Here is an 18,634-nt window from a genome sequence, read left to right on the forward strand (position 1 = left end):
CACATTTTGAAATATTGTATATTTAAAATAAAATATATAAGAAACTCGAAGAAAAAATTATATTTAAATTGTTTTTGAACTCAACTCTCAAAATTAATGAGAACAATTTTTGTTTTAAAATTAACTCCATTCAATTTATGCTAAAAAGTTTATGTTGATTAAAGATAATTAAGTTAAATTCTTAATTACTTAAATGTCATATTTATACCATTATAAAATGAACTATGATTCATACTTTTTTTTTCCAAACAATGGTCTATGAATTGGGACATATTATTTATATTTTAATTAGTAAAAATTCATGCACTACACACGTGTATTTACTTTTGGTTTATTATTTTAGTGAAAATTGAAATGAATTTTTATTAAAAAATTTATACCAATTTAGTATCTAATATTGTAGAAATGCATGAATCTAATAATTTTAATAATATTTTAAAATTTATTTAACGTTTCAAATGTGTTTTCTTGCTAACATTGAAGTGAAAAGAAGATATAAACAGTGTAAACAACTTAAATGTTATTATCAAACACGTTTAAAATATTAAATAAACTTAACAAAATTTGATTAAAATATTAGATGCATAAATTTCTAAAATTATATACTTTTTTTTTATACGCATTCGGATTTGTGTAAATATAATATAGATATTCTGGGAAATGGAAAATATTTTAGAAAAAACTTTAGGTAATGTAATATGAAGTAAATTTATAAGATGAGATGTATGCGAGACTAATTTCGAATTTACCTGTTAAAAGATGTCCAGCCCAGAACCCTTTAGAGGCCCTATACCCAACTGTTGCTTTTCATTCGGGGTAATTGCTTCCTGCACCTCACAATTTCGCGGCCCAAAATATCACGTCAACATACGACGGCGTATGTTTCTTCTGCTTAAAATAGCTTTATCCAGTCCCAAGCTCTGGCATTAATTTCTTCTCCCATGGCTTGTGCGCACTACTACCATTGCGCCGCGAGTCTGATATTCCGGTCCGACGCTCGAGCTCGTTTGGGTCATACTTTGACGCTAGAGAGTCCTCAAAGCTCGTGGCTTGGAACTGAACTTAGGGTTTCACCATGCACTCTCAATCTCAGAAATTACGTGTCTGTTACCCGACGCCGGCCCCTAACCGCCACCGTTAGCCTCCCCACAGAGTAAGTTTTTTTTTTTTTTTTTCAGTTCCCAATTCGGAATTGATTTGCCTCGTTTTGGGTTTTAAGTTTAAATTGTGATTTTCTGATCACAGAAAACCAGAACGTGCTTCTCCAGGTCAAAAATTTCCCAAGTGAGTAGTATCGTCCACGTGCTTTCCACTCTACTTCAATTCCTCGTTTGGTTGTCATTATTTCATTGCTGATTTTCTTTGGTGAAAGCAAGATGGTCTTCCAAGGCTATAAAATCGTTTGCAATGTCTGAATTGGAGGCTAGGAAACTTAAGTATCCTACTACCGGAACTGAAGCTCTTCTCATGGGGGTTCTCATCGAGGGTAACTAACTCATTTGCTACATTGCAAGTTTTCTATCTTTGTGTTAGTTTTTCAATTTTGTGGAATTGATTTTAGAAGGATTTATTTTGGAAGAATTGAGATTACGAAGATTTGTTTGTGTTTTGGGAAGTGATATTTTAACTTAACACACTTTTGATGGGAGCTTACTCACAACAATGCGGATTCGGGATTGATATAATAGATATTGGTTTCCTGTTAAGTTTTTGTGTAATCTCGTGTTATTGAATTCAAATGCAGACGTTTGGCCTTATAGCCATACAACCGAAAAACGAAAAAACAGACTCAGCACCCACTTACTCTATGCATAGTGGTTTCCTAAAAAATCCTACATAATAGGTCACAGCTGACCACATTATTTAAACAAAAAAATGCATTTAATAAAAAAACAGAAACATAACGTCTAATTGCTAACAACCACTATGGTTCCATGGGACATCTCTTGTCTTGAAGGGAGGAAAATTGAATTTTTGAAGAGCCCTCGTTAGGCCGTCTGTTCTCTGTTCTTAACTTGACTCACATTCCACTGGAAAATAACAAATTCAGTCCTTTAAAATTAAATTCAGCTTCAAATAGTTCACGACTGATTAGGAATGATTTGTACGCAGTATTTAGTCTGACTGATTTGTAACTCAGATATTGCTTCCACCTCTTGAACCAACTTCTGTTTTTTCTACCACCTCTAGTAGTGTTTGAATCCATATTTTGTTCAGCAATTTGAGAACAATCCAAGCACAGCAGGCAGACAACAACCCAAGCACACACCCACAGTCAAAGAACAACATCCATATAGCTCCCAACCAAACAAGAAACAATAAACTAAGAACCGACGGAGGCCACTCAGGTAAGTGAGAAATGTCATAAAACAAAACGGAGAGGATGTGTTTCCAATTGCTCATTGTTTCATAAAGGGGATTACCGAGTCTGGTTTTTGCGAAAGGGAAACCCCACACAGCTTAGCGACTTTGTTTTGCCGCTATTAGAACTAGGTCACCATAAGAAAACATGCAAGACTTGTAAAATATTGACACTTGGGGCAGTTCAGGAGGGAAATAGCAATATACTCCCTTTGCGATCTCAGGTCCAAGTTTGCTCATTGACCTGTGTGAAACTTTTAGGATCGTGAGTTTGCCAGGTAACATGTGATTTTTTGGAACATTGATATCAACTATAGGACAGTCTATTTTTTCAAAAACTTCATTTTGATGATGTGCAACATATGCGTATATGTTGTATTCCAAGATTAGTGAAATATTGTGTGAAGGGCCCAAACTCACCTCACACGTCTAGTTTGAAGGGCTTTGATTTTCGTAAGTAGCGCCTTAAATTGCTTGAAGATAAATAATTATTTGGATTATTTTTGATAAAATATGTCCACGTATATTTGTTATATACATCTAGGGAAGAAATGTGATTAGAGTGTCCTGAAGAGCACTTATTGGCACTCCTTAGACAACAACTAAAACTCACTGGGACCATCAAACTGTCAACCCACTTTGTTTGTTTGACTAGAACTCGCATACAGAGAGCTCTTCTTACAAATAATTCAAGACAAGAAAAGCTTTGTTATTCCATTGGGACAAATGGACATTTTCACGCAACATAACGTGTACATTTTTGAGTTATTGTGAGGTGAAGATTGTTAATTTTTCTACATTTTATTAAGAACGATTGAGCATCTTAAATAGGCAATTTACAAACTTGGAAAACTCCAAATAGATAGGACCAATATCTTCAACACATGATAGTAACAGACCACTGAATCTGTAGACTAAAACAGAAAAGTAATAGATAGCAACAGCATGAACTGCGACTTGTATTGCACCAATCCTGAACTCCAGGCCACTAACAGCTGATTCAATTTTTTGAGTTGTCTGTTAACAAAAATGTGTGCCTTTATTATATTTGGGATGCTTTTAATTGATTATTTGATTAAGTGTGTTCCGTGTGTTATTACATTTCTTCAAGATCTGAACATAGAAGTTTAAGCATTATTCGTAACCTATCTGTGGGCTTTAGGTACTAATCTAGCTGCCAAGTTTTTGCGAGCCAATGGAATTACACTTCTCAAGGTTCAAGATGAAACAGTGAAGTTACTTGGAAAAGGTGATTTGTTTTTCTTCAGTCCGGAGCATCCTCCACTGACCGATGAGGCTCAGAGAGCTCTTGATTGGGCTGTTGATCGAAAAATAAAATCTGGTTGGTTATTTTCATTTTTCTCATTTACTATTGTTTATCACCAATTGCAGGAGTGTGGAGAACTGGTTTCAATGCTTATAGTACTTTGTGCATTAATGCTTTGGCTAGTGATTTAAATTCTCCCTGATTGTGTTTTTACTCTCTTCTCTAACTCTAAATTAAAACATTAAATAACACGAAAACACATAAAGTATGACAGAAATTTTGTATAGAGTGATGTCGTTTGGGGTTCATCTTCTACTAAGTAACGGGCCAATTTAGTTACTAAACATGGAATGATGGAACACAAAGTTTGTATCTTGTATTTGAACTTATGACAGAAAGATATTATTTTGTAATGAATTCCAATCGAAAATTTCTAAGCAAATATAATAACCTGTATGGAATTTACACATTTATCTGTAATCCTGCCAAATTAAATAAATGTGGTTGAAGTTGAGGATGCCAGGTACTATGTTGCTAAGACCCTGGTTCTTATTCCCATGTCTCTACTTACTTATTTCTGGTTGCTTAACATTTGGTTTACAAGATCTTGTGTTATCTGGGTGTGCTAATCACTTCTTGTTAGGTCCTGAAGCTTTTCTTCTAGCAAAAACAATTGTCAAACCTACATTCAGGTTGATGATGGTTAGTTAGTTAATGACATTCGTTCATATTTTAACAATAAAAAACACTAAATTCTGCTTTTGAAAATTATATTGGTATACAATAAAATATTGAACTAGAAGTCCAAGATAAAGAACCTCTGAGGCAATTAGCAAAGTCTATTGTAAATATAGAGTTGTCTGATGGAGTTTGAAACATTTATTTAAGAGTTGATAGCATGTTGGTTCTATAGCAAAGCAGAAGAGCCATTTGTCCTTTCCGAAGACATTTCTTTGTCATTATATTTCCTGCTACTGAAAAGATGATCTTTGTTTCTGAGAATGTTTTCGTAATGACCCTTTGTGACATTCCCCTGTTTAATTATTATTTGATAAAGATTTATTGGTAGGAAAGTCGCAATTGGTTTTGTTTGGTGGGACAAACTTGTTCTCAATATTTAGCCACTTTCAAATTATACATTATCCCATAAGCTCCTGGCGTTGTATTTTATTCATCCACTTTGTGCATATTATGTTTTTCAAAGGGTGATTGGTTCCTATCAAATGTTCTACGCTCTAGGCAAAGAAATGAATCCTTTTACGTGACTTGCAGGCGATGGCGGGGAATTGACCACAGCGCACATACTTCTTGGTGTCTGGTCCGAAGTGGGCTCTCCTGGTCACAAAATTCTGTCCACCCTCGGCTTTAATGATGAAAAAGCTGGAGAGCTTGAGTCCTTAATTTCTAAACCTGGATGTATGGATGATTGATGAATGTCTGCGGGCAAGAGTTTTTGCTTTAATTTTACATCTATCATTGATACCATTGTTTGTACAATCATTATATGAACAGGCTGTTCAGTTGTGCCTACTGATTTGGAATGCATAAAACCTACTATTTTCGGATGTGAAGTGTCCTTCCTCTCAGACAAAAATAAAAAAAGGAAACAGAAAGAAAGAAATAAACACCCACGCACGCAAAAGTAAAGCAGGAGAAAGGGACATAAAATGACAGGTAAATGATATGGGTTGCTTTAAAGGGATTTTCAAGAAAGTCCTTGAGCACTGAATCACAAAAATGGGGGATGACACGACAAGCAACTGAGATATTGTATGTAGAGCCTCCATGTCTTTTTCGTTTTGGCCCGGTGTTTGGAGATACGTATGAACATGGTTAGATGAAGATGATAATAATTTCTAATTACTTTAATACACTTATACTTTTTCACGGGCGTCTATTCGTTTTTCTGCGTCATATTTGGGAAGTTCCTTAACCTGCTCGTTGCTTGTCAGTGTTTGTGCCTTGGCAGCTTCTTCCACCCAGTTTAACCGTGCAATGAATACCAATAACAACGTCAAACAGGTAACTATACCAACAAGAAGCCCAATGAAGAGTCCAACAAGCCCAAGACGGAGCTTGAAGGCAAAAACAATACCAAGTGGCAAGGCCAGGAAATAAAATCCACCTAGATTCGCATACGCCCCCAACCAAGGTCGTGCTGTTCCTCGAACTATGCCTCCACAAACTGCCAACGGAAAATTAAACACTTCCACCACAGCCATCAGCAACATTGTCTTACTCACTCCCTTTATAATTCCCCTATCATGGCTAAACAGTGGCCCCCAAATTCCCCTGGCAGCCACCATCAGTAAACTGCCTATGCAACCAGAGATAAAACCCAATGTCAGAGACACATACGCTGATCGGTAAGCAAGAGCAGCTTGGTTAGCGCCAAGCTCATTCGAGACACGGGTGGAAACACACGTGGCCAGCGACAGCATCACTGAGAAAAGCAAATAGTCGAAGTTTAGCACAATGGCCAAAACTCCCACGGCTTGCTTAGCATTCGTGAGGTGGCCAGTAAGCAAAACTAGAATCTCATAGCACCACCATTCAAGGCACGTGTTGAGGCAGCATGATCCACAAAGCTTCACCAGCCGAATCCAATCCTCCACGCTCTGATCCCACCATCCTCCTTCCTTCCACATGCTTCCCTTTTTGTTCTCAATAATTAAAACGTAAATGGCAAGCAGAACCACGACAATAAGATCAGTAATCCATACCGCCATGGCGACTCCTCTGAGGCCCATGGTCTTTGAGAGCACTATGTTAACGGGTATGTGGAAAGCCAGTGCCACAGCCGAACTAAACATGGTGGGAAGAGTTATGCTCTGAGAGCTCAAATAGGCCTTCAAGGGACAAAAGAGCGAGGCAACAAACAAGTCGGGTATGAGAAAGGAAGCATAGGTCCCGGCAACAATGGAGATGTCTTGCTGTTGGCCAAAATGAATGAAAATTTTGTCAACATTAAGCCACAAGAAAGTGATGGGAAGCGATACCAATAACAACAGTATGATTGTCATGAGAAGGGTCTTGTGAAGAAGCCTGAAGTTTTTGGCACCATGAGCCTGGCCACATATGGGTTCCATGGCACCGCATATACCATTGAGAACAGAGAAGCCAGTGACATTAGCGAAAGTGAAGCCGAGAGCTCCACCTGCTAAACTCAGCTCCCCGAGACGGCCTAAAAAAGCTGTTGTGATGGCTGTCTTGGCAAACCAAGCCAAATTCATGGCCATCATTGGAAGGGCTATTCCTCGTTGAACTCTTAGCTCTGAGATCACCATCTTCACTGAATTGGCTGTATAGTTTTGGGCTTGTAGTGGAGGAGGAGGAAGAGGTGACAAGGGTTGGTTGGTTTCATCGTTTAAGCTTAGGTTGTCTCCTACTTTACCTGTTCCTGACATTGTTGCTGTGCTCTTTCCCTTTGTACCTGGGATAGGTTGAATGCAGGAGTTTGTTAGTTTTAGATTTTCTAAGCGGAACAGAGGAGTGGTAATATGCTTTTCTCAAGTGCCAATAAAGGAAGCGGTTGGTGGAAGATTTATAGTGCGTGCGTGAGCCATATGCCTAAGACCATATAACGCACTTCAGTTACTACAAGAACCAAGATTCCTCTCAACTTTCACAGCAATATTTGCAATAACACGTTTTCTTCAACTCATTTGCATTTAGGCAAAACCCTTTTATGCAGTATCTCTGGGCTATGCTGTTTTTTTATTCAAATTAAAACATTACCAGAAATTATTATATTACTGTAACTGCAACATAAACAATAGCTAAATATATTTTATTGCTAAATTATATGATAAGTTATTCAAAAACGTAGTATTTTCAAAACTGTTTTAAAATTTAAATGAGATTTTGTTTCTACCCACAAACCAAGCGGATAAATTCTAAAGTGCGAAAATAAAAAATCCCTTCACCGTCTTATGCTTATGCCACTCGATTCGCTGATAAGAGAACCTTCCTCACATACTGTAAACAAATGTTCTTTTCAACCAAAAATATAAGAAAATATATTCTTTCTTTAATAAACTCGGTGGTAAATATTCCCTTCCCAGGTTCATCTTTCCACGTGCACATTCAAAATACTTATATTATTATGACATTTTGTTATACTATGTCTTTTTTCTTTTAATTTCAATTACACCAATTATCACGCGCACATGAGTTTGTTTAATTTTAAAAATTAAATGTATTAAAAAAGTTATTGTAAACAAGTGATTTTTACAAATTTATGATATCTTCTTTTCCCTATCTCTCCCTGATACACAAAAACTTCTGTAAAGGTAACGTACACATCTCTCTTCGAATAGTCACATGATTTAATGGTATATAAATTGAAAACACTTATATACTGTTATTAAAAAAATAGTTATATATATCATGGAATTTTTTATTTTTTTTATTTATACACTTTTTGAACCCTGCATGCATGCAGATATGCGACAACTGCAACCAATATTAGGTATATTGGAGAATATATAATCTTAGAAAGTTGAAGAATTAATGAAGAATAAAAGCCGGTTTCAATCCACAATGTATACATTGATTCGGGGTGATAATTAAATTCCGTCGGTTTAGGATGAAACTTGAAAGTGATATTCATGTCTTTGGCATTTTGAGTGCATGCATGAGCGAGAATCAATGAAATGCTACGAGGATATTTTAACATGCAAAAGAAGTGTTTGTAGGTACTAGGAGGATATAGTTCCAACATTAATGCTAAAGAATCTTGGGAGTTTTTAACCAAGAAGTGCTACTTTAACTGATAAATATCATTAATAGAATTTGTGATATACCAGTGAGCATAAGGAAAAAGAGAACCGAAAGGTGGAATCATATACTTAAGGGTTGAATCTTTTTTTTTTTTATTGTTGAAAATCTTCTCCACTCCTTTCCCATTCACGATGCTGTAAAGTGGTTAGTAGTGGGATGAAGGGTTGGTCCTAATGTAGAACAAAAGCTTACCAAACCCAATCATTCAACTTGTCTCTTCCACTGTCACTAATTATTTCGTTTTCAATCATGTTCTTCTTGAACCATATATTTATGTATGTATATATGGCAATGAGAAACTTCAATGTCATGTAAATGAAGTTAAATGTAATTGTATTTGTACATTACTTACGTGTAGATTTGATTCGAATAAGTTGCTCATTTTAAAATAAAATAAATGATTAATTTAAGCTTTTGAAATATTTTAATTTCATTTAAGCCATATTATATTATTTTTATTATAAAATATATGTTGAATAATTTGATAATCATATAAGAAATATAAGAAAGCACTAAATTATTGTTATTTTTTATTTTCTTTTTATATATTGAGTTTGAATTTGATTAATGTTCTTTCTCTTCGTTGTATTAGAATATGGGTCACTTAGAAATTTAAATAAAACTCTACAAATTTTAAAGTTTGGGTTAGATGTTTCTTAATTTTAAGGATAAATATGAGAATGATAACGTTGGAGATACAATTATAAAAATTATGTTCAATGTTTGTCCCTTTTGACGAGAGTTGAAAGCTGAATATAGGTGTAAAGAGGTTGCAAAAAATGGTATGCGAAAGATTGTTAGAAAAAGAATAACTATCAATTTATATGTAAGAATAATGAGAAGAAGCTAATGCGAGTTGATAATAGGTGAGAGAGATGGAAGAAAAAGAAGAAATAATTGTAATTGGCATGATGATAAGATAATTAAGTGACAATGATAAAAGGGAAAAAATAACAAGGCAAAAATAAAACGGATGTTTAGAAAGTTGAAATTATTGATAGAAAAAGGTATATAAGGAGTTGTCTTGAAGTGGGTTTGTTTAATATATAAAAATAAAAAATTGGTGGAGTGGAAATTGATGTGTACCTCTTTACTTTGTCATAAAGGGGTAAGGGTTATTATCCATTAATGGTTATGGAGCTGGCTAAGAAGAAAAGATGGGAAGGTAGTGTAAGTAATATATTCTATTATTTTGTTTCAATTATGAACATATATATTGCTACAATTCTCTCATATATCTTTGTTCGTAGGATTCTTAATCTGTTAATAATTGGAGCATGGAAATATCTTTTTTACAAAAAAATTTCGGTTTCATAACATTTTAATCACTGAATAGGATCCTTCTATATTGTCCTATTCTTACGTTAGGATCGAACGTTTATCATTAGACTAAAAGCTATAGTCATTAGTCAGGGTACAACTATTTTTACTTAAGAGTATAACACAAGCTTAAGTGTCACAATTTATTTGATTGTGATCCAATTCACTTAATCTCTATCACGGGACAATTAATATCACTAGAATAATTATCAGTGGGCCAAAAAATCAGCTGGTTAACACTCAAATTACGATACAACCACTCTTGCTACCACTAAGGCAAAAGAAGCACAGTTCTGAATATCTACGAGAAAGTGTTTGGGTTAAAAAAAATGGTTAGATATTATGTGGCCAAAAATTAACAATAGTTAGTAGTTACCAAAGTCAATCGTGGGGTGAAGTTTATCCATTAAATCATTGATTATTCATAGGATTTGAAATGATAATCTAGAAATTAGTTTTCTAAACCAATTGGGTTTACTGTTTAATTATGATAGGAATCTAGTCAGCGGTGAGTTTCAATTAGTGCTACACTTGTTTTATTTTTGTGTTCCAAAGCCACTCGTGTTTAGGGTTTGATCCAGGAATAAGAGCCTAAGATTCACAACTACTCTAAGAATATCTCACACTGTATAATGTCAGCTCAAAGGGATACTTCTACCGATTAGATAACTTCTCTTTTATTCGCTCGTTAAATAAGTGGTTGAAAAAAAAATTCTAACTTCCATCTCAATTTAGATTTTTTATTGAATTTTTGTTGTACTTTCATCTTCTGAGTATTTAACTATGGAAGGTAAGATAGTTTCATTTTTGGACATAATATAACAAGTTTTGTCTTCTAATTAATTTAAGGTGAATATTGATGGTGCAATTAGGGATTATCCTGATTTGGATTCATGTACTGGTATTTTTAAAGGAAATCGGGATAAATATATAAATAATTTTTCCGCTTTGTTAGGGGTATAAACTCCTATTTATGTTGAATTTATGGGTCATTTATACCTTGAAGCATGCTTTGAGGATGACTTTCAAAAGTTTTTGTTTAAAATTGATTCTTCTTTAATATGTCGTGGTATTTTGAATAAACGAGTGGTTTTTTGGAGTTTTAAAAGAAGATGACGTCAATAGTTGTAATTTTGTAAGCATATGAGTTCAATTTTATTCCTATTTTCTTGTGAAGGAAATAATTGAGTTGATAAGTTAGCTAATTTAGCTTTAATTCATATAGGACAATATAAATGGTTTAATGCTTTACATTCATGTATTTATTTAGATTTTGTTCATATAGCTGTAATTTTTATCATGTGTTTGGTGTGGTCTCCTATATTTTTAAATTCTTTTATTTTATTTTTTTAATGAATTTTCATGTGATATTAAATGATTCAAAACTTTGGAATATCAACATGACTGAGATATCAATGCTCATAATAATGTGTAAGATAACCTTATTTGAATACAAATATTTGGCATTTAACATTATTTATATAATTCTCTCTTTCTCTGTTATTAGTTATATAATTATTTTAAAAAGTTTTGCGTTTTTTATCGTTTAATTTTGACTAAACGTTTTGTATTTATAGTTTTTATTGGTCGCAATAAACAAAATATCAAATATACACTCAATAAACATACATTTTATTTGTCATGATTATGATAATGACGTTTATAAATTGTGTGATTCAAATATTTATATATGTAATTGATTAATAATATCTTACTGATATTTTAGGAAACGCAGACATTAAAGTAAGACAACGAAATATTAATTCAATTTAATTATTCAAAATTTAATAAAGCTGATATAATTTATGAAAAGTAAAATATAACGGTTACATTGATTTTTTTTTTTACAATGAACTCATTAATAACAATTTTGTTTCTAACAAGTATATAACGGTCTGCTACTTCCTGCACCCCATTTATTTCTTCCTGCACGTTCCTCATTTGAATATAACATTAAGCCCAATAAGAATGGGCTGGGAATCGGAAGCTGGGTTAAAAAGAGCTGTACAAGCCCATTTTAAAACGAAGGAACGTCGTAATGCGTCTCAGATTCACGGGCTGAATTAAACTATGATAAAAACAACAATTTTTCATTTCCTTTTTCAAGGTTTTGATAATTAAATTTGTTGTTCCCTATTAATATTGATGAAATTTTAGAAAAAATATAAACATAAACAGCTTATTTTTTAATAACTTATTATTCTTTTTATTCTCTTTAAATTTATCTATTTGGGTAAATGTATTAAAAATTACAACTAAAATCTAGAATTGTCACATTTCACGACAAAGTAGGTATTATCTTAATCCATGGATTTAGGTCTATTTATTTATAAGTTTTAAGATTATCTTTGTGTGTATATATAACCCATTTCTTATAGTATTTTATTCACATTTAATACTACAACATGCTCTTCTTCTTCTTCGTATATTTCATATAGTTTCTTCTTGTTTTTTACCGTAAGTACTTTGGTAATCTGTGATTACTTAAAAATAAGAAAAAAATATATGAAATTTACAAAAGAAAAATTCGATTAATTAAATTATTTGGTTATTATATTCATTTACGACAACTGCATCTGGAGTTGATTTTAATTCAAGTGACGACTAAAACAGATTCCAATTAACAGCTGCCACTCACGTGGGCATAATTTTGTCCTTTCTGCTTATTACTGATCTAGCATAGCATTCAATTTATGCAAAAACATGTAACCTTTTTTAGATAAATAGGATAATTATAAATTATTGTTTTTGAGTTGAGTGCATTCAATCGATTTACCTATTACATAGTAAACCTACCTATAAATAAATTATTTGTATTTATAAATAAAACTAGGATATATTGAAGTAATAGTATTAATAAATAAATTTAAATGTGAAATGAAAGGCTAATACTGTATAATGAAAACTAATGTATACAATAACATGCTGGAAATGAAATTCTAAATTACGAAAAAACATGAAAGGATTTTTATAAGAGAAAAATGAAAAAAACCAAATTATATTTTTTATTCGTTTTAAAAAAAAGTTATACACAAAACTTCTCGAAATTATAACTGATATAAACTAGTTTAAATTTCTGAAAATGTTAATTTTAACCTTTTTTTAGGTTATTATATGATTTATTTTACATTTTTTTTATTATATATGATTCAGGTTATTTTAAGTTATTTAACTCAATAACCATATGACCGTAGTTGATTACATAATTTATCAAACTCGTCTGCTTTTCTAAATCTAATTTTACATCTCCTACTACAACTAAACCTTTAGTCTTCTACTAGTTTAGTTTTCAAATTCTAACAAACTATTTAGTTAAATTTAAATTAAATATTGTTTTAACTCCTTTTAATAAATGTTGATGATAAAAAAAACTTGCTTTGATAAAGAGAAAATAGTATTTAACTCTCTAAACTTTATACTTTTAACAAATAGATACCATAAACTTTAATATCCACAAACTTTTATCTCTTTTATAAATAAACACTTTAAATTTTAATTTTGTTTTATTTGATCTTAAAAATTTTGTGTTTTTATAAACAAACGAGTTAATAAATGTTTAATTTTATTCTAATAAATCTTTAAAAAGTATTTTTTTTATAAAAAATGTTTTTTTAAAGACTAGTTATTATAATGTCAAAGATTAATTATCTGTAATAATATTGAATATTTTTTTAATATAATACCTACATTTTTAATGTTATTCTAATCAATCTTGAAAACTTGTTAATTTTTTGGAAATAGTTATTTATAAAAAAAGGTTTTTTTTTTTAATATATAAAACTATGTGGACAATATTAAAATTTTAGGTACGTTTTTATAATACAACATTAAGGATTAATTACACAAAATTAAAATTAAAATATTTATTTATAAATGAGCTAAAGTTTGGAATCAATTAAAATAAAGTTAAAGAAATACGGTGTCTATTTATAATAAGAGTAAATTTTTGGAGAGTTAAATACTTCTCCAAATAATCACTTGCTTTCATCAAACATTGTAAGAGATTTGCACAATACAAAATATTTTTATTAAAAAGAATAAACCAAATGTGTCTAAGTATTACCAATAATGTAGTGACATATCTTTGTTCTACTAAACATAAGTTGCACACCTATAAATACTGTTTGAGTTTGAAGTCTTTATTTACTTTAAATTGGAACAGTTATTTTTTTCCTAAATTTGATTAATAATCCAAAAAAAATGGCAAGACAGAGGAATCAATGCTGAAGGGTCAATTTACATACATCCAAATAAATAAATAAATAAATATATATATATATATATATATATATATATATATATTATTTATGTATGACTGTGGACAAAAAAATGGTCAAAGGTTGCTTAACCCGTACATCTGGGATAGGGATAGGAACAGGAATAGGGTGATTGAAGTTGTTGTTATCATTAATCTATGGATTAGTTATTCACATGGATCTACCCTACATCACATCCTCATTTCTCTCTCCATCTATTATATTATTTCTGCATTTTAAATTTCGATTCAATATGTGTAATTTACTGTTTTTAATCATTAATTATTGGGTTTGGGATGATGCTAATTCAATTCAAGATCTTCACTCCGTCACTCATTAATTGCCTCATAATGCTCAACTAATCTTAATATAATAAATTTTGAGTCATTCGGATTAAATTAGTAAATGGACTATTTATCTGCAATAACAATATAATCGAAAGTCATAATCATTAAATTGTATTTCCATTTTTCAGACGCCATAAAAATAAAATAAATTTCCTTTACATAAATTGTCACAATACAACATAAATAAATACACCAGTCTATCGAGTTTTTGTAGTAGAGTCATATATTTAATTTTTCACAAGGATAAATATGTCAGTGCAGTGCATTTTATTTATGTGAAAGAAAAGTTGATTGGTTTAGTAAATTTTAACTGGTGTTTTTCTGATGAATTCTAAGGACAGTGGGTAGATATAGGGTGTTTATGAATTTTGAATCATTGACTTTGATATATGTATTACTCCTAAATCAATAGCAGGATCTATAAAAAGAACTATTAGTATTAAATATCTCTATCTTGATTGTATTTTTTATGTTTTAGTATTTTTCGTAGGATTTAAATCTTAAGTAGCAGGTCTTATATTAATACAGAAGTAAGATCTAAGTTCACTTATGTTTTAAATTTGATAAAAGACAACATGAATTTATCAATTTTTAAATTTAAATATTGGATAAATTTTCATAAGGTTACCAAACTTTCTAAATCTATGATGTGAGTGATATAGAAGGTGATAAAGTAGTGTTCTGCAAATTGATTATTAAGCATTTGACACTTCTATATTTGTTCCTTTTGCTCAAGTACATGTCCTTATTATTATTATGATTACATGGGGCATTGATTCTGGGATGCTATTATAAAAATTTGTTTATGGTTCTGTTTGTTTACATAATTAATATATATATATATATATATATATATATATATATATATATATATATATATATATGTTGATTCTTGCTACTGTTAAATGTTTCCTTGTAAAACTGTGCAATAAGAGCATGCTTTTGGATTATATATTTCATTGGACTACGTTGTTTATAATCAATAAAAAATATTTATTAGGCTCAGAACATAAAGAAGTTTAGATATGGAGCTTAATCGAGCTGATTTTTGTTAGATTGCTAAGCCTATATTTGCATATACAAGCATTCTAAAACAATGATTATGTTTGGTTGACTTAATCATAGTTCTAAAACTACATTTAAAAGAAAAAAAAAAGTTTGCGTTGAATAGTTTTTCTGTATGTTTTTTATAAATATAAGTATTTCTATTTCTTACTTAAGATATGTTTATTGTAAAATAAATTATTATATACGTTATTATTCAATTTTGTAATGCTACTTATATACTTTTTTGCAAGTTTATCGAGTACTTTTCCATCTGTAAAAGTATGACATATAAGAAATAAATTAAAATATTGATTTTACTTTCAGCTAACGGTTGTTAGTAAAGTATTGAGAAAAAAAATAATCGTATTGAACATACATATTAAATAAAACTAGGAGATCGTCCTATATTTCAGTTCATTTACAAGATTTAGTAGTGTATGGTTTTATTATAGGTTTTTAATTAAAGAATAAATTATTAGTTTAAGGAAAAAGTTACACCCACCTTTAAAGAAAATATTTAGAAATTAAAGAAGGTGTCTATCCAAACTAAAAAAGTACGCATTCCTCCTTAGTTAATTATTGTGTTTGATAGTGCAAATAACGCACTTATAACTTCATATTTGCGTGTTAACAAAATTATATTATTAAATATTTAAATAAAATTGGATATATTATGTATATTATTTAATTATATGGATTTTAAAATTTCATAAAATAAAGAAAGTGAATAAAATATGCCATTGTCAAGAACATGATTTGTTAATTTATTGAATTGATTTGACATATATTACTAAAAAAATTAACTCTGTTACTTAACGTAGTTAACCTACATGTCTGTATTTTTTGTCCATACTCAATCCCTGTCTTTAAATAGAGATTAATTTTACACATGTGGGAGCAGCTATAGTATTATTTAAAGAAGTAAAAACCGTGGAGATTCTGCACAATTTCCTTCTCAAAGTTACTGATAGAAATTAGAGTAGTACTGCATAGTATAGTTAGATTATGCAGAAACCTTCGTGATAGTTGTGATTTGTAACGATGGAAGATTTCGACCAAAAATAATAAGACGATTTCGTATATAACTAATTAGATATAAATGTCAGAGGTTGAATTAGACTTTAATACATAGTAATGTAAACAGAAATAGTTAGTGGATTAAACTTGAATTTGCACTAAGAATCTGACAGGGAAGAAGGTAGGGGTCCAGCATCATGAGTTTGGTTAAAGAAAGGGTTTGGAGCCGACAAAGAGCATCTTTGGATGCATGGAATGAGTTTTTATTTACGCAGAATGACACCATATATACCTGTGACAACTTCTCAATTAATTCTCACCAGCTACCTCTTCTCTTTCATTCAGTTTTGTGTTTATTAATTCCTTTCAGTTTCAGATCACCAAATTCTCCGCCGCTTTTCACTGTTGTCTTCTCTATAATCCCGTGCCCTCCACCAACCTTACAACCTGTACAGTACCACCTTAAACCCTTCTGTTCAAATGTGTTTAGTTATAACATTTATGTTTTTTTTGTTTGTGTGAAGGTACGTAGGCATTAGTGGCTGCATGATTAAAAAGTGAAAGGAGAGAGTTATTATGTACATTATCTTTGTTTTGGTAAGACTCATGATTTGCTGGTAGTGGCAGTGCACCCAATGTTTCATGTCATGCATGTTAATCTCAGTTTTCAAGTAATAATTTAATGAAATACATTGCTTCCACTCTCCTTAAAGGTTTCAACTTAAGCCGCCGATTGTCCCAAAGTGTGGTGCATGTGGGTCACTACCTGTGCCCTCTTCCATTCTCAATCTCATCGCATTTTCAACAACATGCAACTCTTTCCCATCTCCTAAATCAATTTCCCAACTGCATCTATTCAATCATGTTACAACCAATACAAGTTAAGCATAAAAGTTCTTCGCTTAATATTTTAATCTAGTTCTGTTCTCTGCATCCTTAATAATTAACCCTTGTTATGTTTAGAAGTGGACAAGAAACATGATAGATTATATTATATAATTAATGACAGCAATTAAGGTAAAACACTGGAGTGATGACATGATTGAAATAAGAGTAAAAATAAAGTAGGAAGAGGCCACAGAGTAGACCCGAGAAAAACGGGGGAAGAGACACGCGTCATGCATGGAGGAGGTGGACCTAATGAACTACCTCAACCTTGATGTTGGACTTGGTTAAGATATATTCGATAAAGATGGGATTTTGCAGAAGAACCAAGTGGTGCATGTGGTGATTCATAGAAAATTGAAACACAAACAAACACCCTCAGACTCTGTGTGTGTGTGCATGACACTAGTCCAGTTAAGTTTTAATTGTGCCAGCTATGCTTTCATTAAAAAACTCAAATCTCCCACATATGACCGTAGTTCCCGTTTCTGATGTGGATGTTCTGCACAAACGACAAAGAAAACCTACTCAAACTTAATCACATCAATTTATTATTAATTCTTCTGTATTTTCATATCATCACCAAAACTAACACGAGGATATATATCTTAATCTTTTGATTTCCATTACTAGGACTTTTTGTATTAGTATAGTTGATTTTATATTAGGGTTTGTTTTTCTTCGACTCTCGTTTTATAATTTGATACGTTTAGTGATGCATAGAAAATTTACACATAATTGAATGATGTATGAAAACTTTTATACTAGCTAATTTGGGGATAATCTTTTCATAAATTTAGTAAAAGTTCAATCATAAAATAAGATAAAATGGTCTCGATTTGCACATGAAGAATTCTTCTATTGGTTGATGGGCTTCTAACTAATTGAGCATTATTTATGGTGTGTGCATGTCTTCACCAGATATATCTTCTTTTTAGATACGATAGAGTGTTTGATGTTGATTTAGTTGAGTTAGAAAAAGTGCCCTTAATAATTTAATTTGATATTACATATATTTTTTTAAAAATCCAAATTTTAGCCTGACAGATTACATGATATATATAATAAAAGGAGAGATGCCGAAAAAATATAGATATTAACTTATATCGAAGAATTTAGATATCATTCTTAAAGATAGTTTATATATATATATATATATATATATATATATATATATATATATATATGCTTTCTAATAAATATTTACATAATGTAATTCATATTTTACAATTTTAAAAATAAATATCGTTTAATTGTGTATGATAAATAAAGGTGATTGTAGAATAAGATGATTATAAAATAAAAACATTAAACATAAGTGTTGTGCATAGGTGGGGACCAGTCACCGCCCA

At 31.1% G+C, this 18,634-nt stretch overlaps 2 protein-coding genes across 2 annotated transcripts; one reads left to right on the top strand and one right to left on the bottom strand.

The window, feature by feature from the left end:
• Positions 1-897: 897 nt before the first annotated feature.
• LOC114173374 (ATP-dependent Clp protease ATP-binding subunit CLPT2, chloroplastic) lies at positions 898-5,193 on the top strand. The gene is made up of 5 exons (XM_028057717.1): positions 898-1,153; positions 1,246-1,284; positions 1,377-1,486; positions 3,524-3,703; positions 4,901-5,193. The coding sequence occupies exons 1-5, from the start codon at positions 942-944 to the stop codon at positions 5,056-5,058; spliced, it is 699 nt and encodes a 232-aa protein (XP_027913518.1). The 5' UTR covers positions 898-941; the 3' UTR covers positions 5,059-5,193.
• A 98-nt stretch (positions 5,194-5,291) lies between these two features.
• Positions 5,292-7,334, bottom strand: LOC114173373 (protein DETOXIFICATION 56). The gene has a single exon (XM_028057716.1). The coding sequence runs from the start codon at positions 7,033-7,035 to the stop codon at positions 5,503-5,505; it is 1,533 nt and encodes a 510-aa protein (XP_027913517.1). The 5' UTR covers positions 7,036-7,334; the 3' UTR covers positions 5,292-5,502.
• Positions 7,335-18,634: the final 11,300 nt, after the last annotated feature.

This window comes from Vigna unguiculata, chromosome 2 (assembly GCF_004118075.2).
Source record: "Vigna unguiculata cultivar IT97K-499-35 chromosome 2, ASM411807v1, whole genome shotgun sequence".
Taxonomy (NCBI): Eukaryota; Viridiplantae; Streptophyta; class Magnoliopsida; order Fabales; family Fabaceae; genus Vigna; species Vigna unguiculata.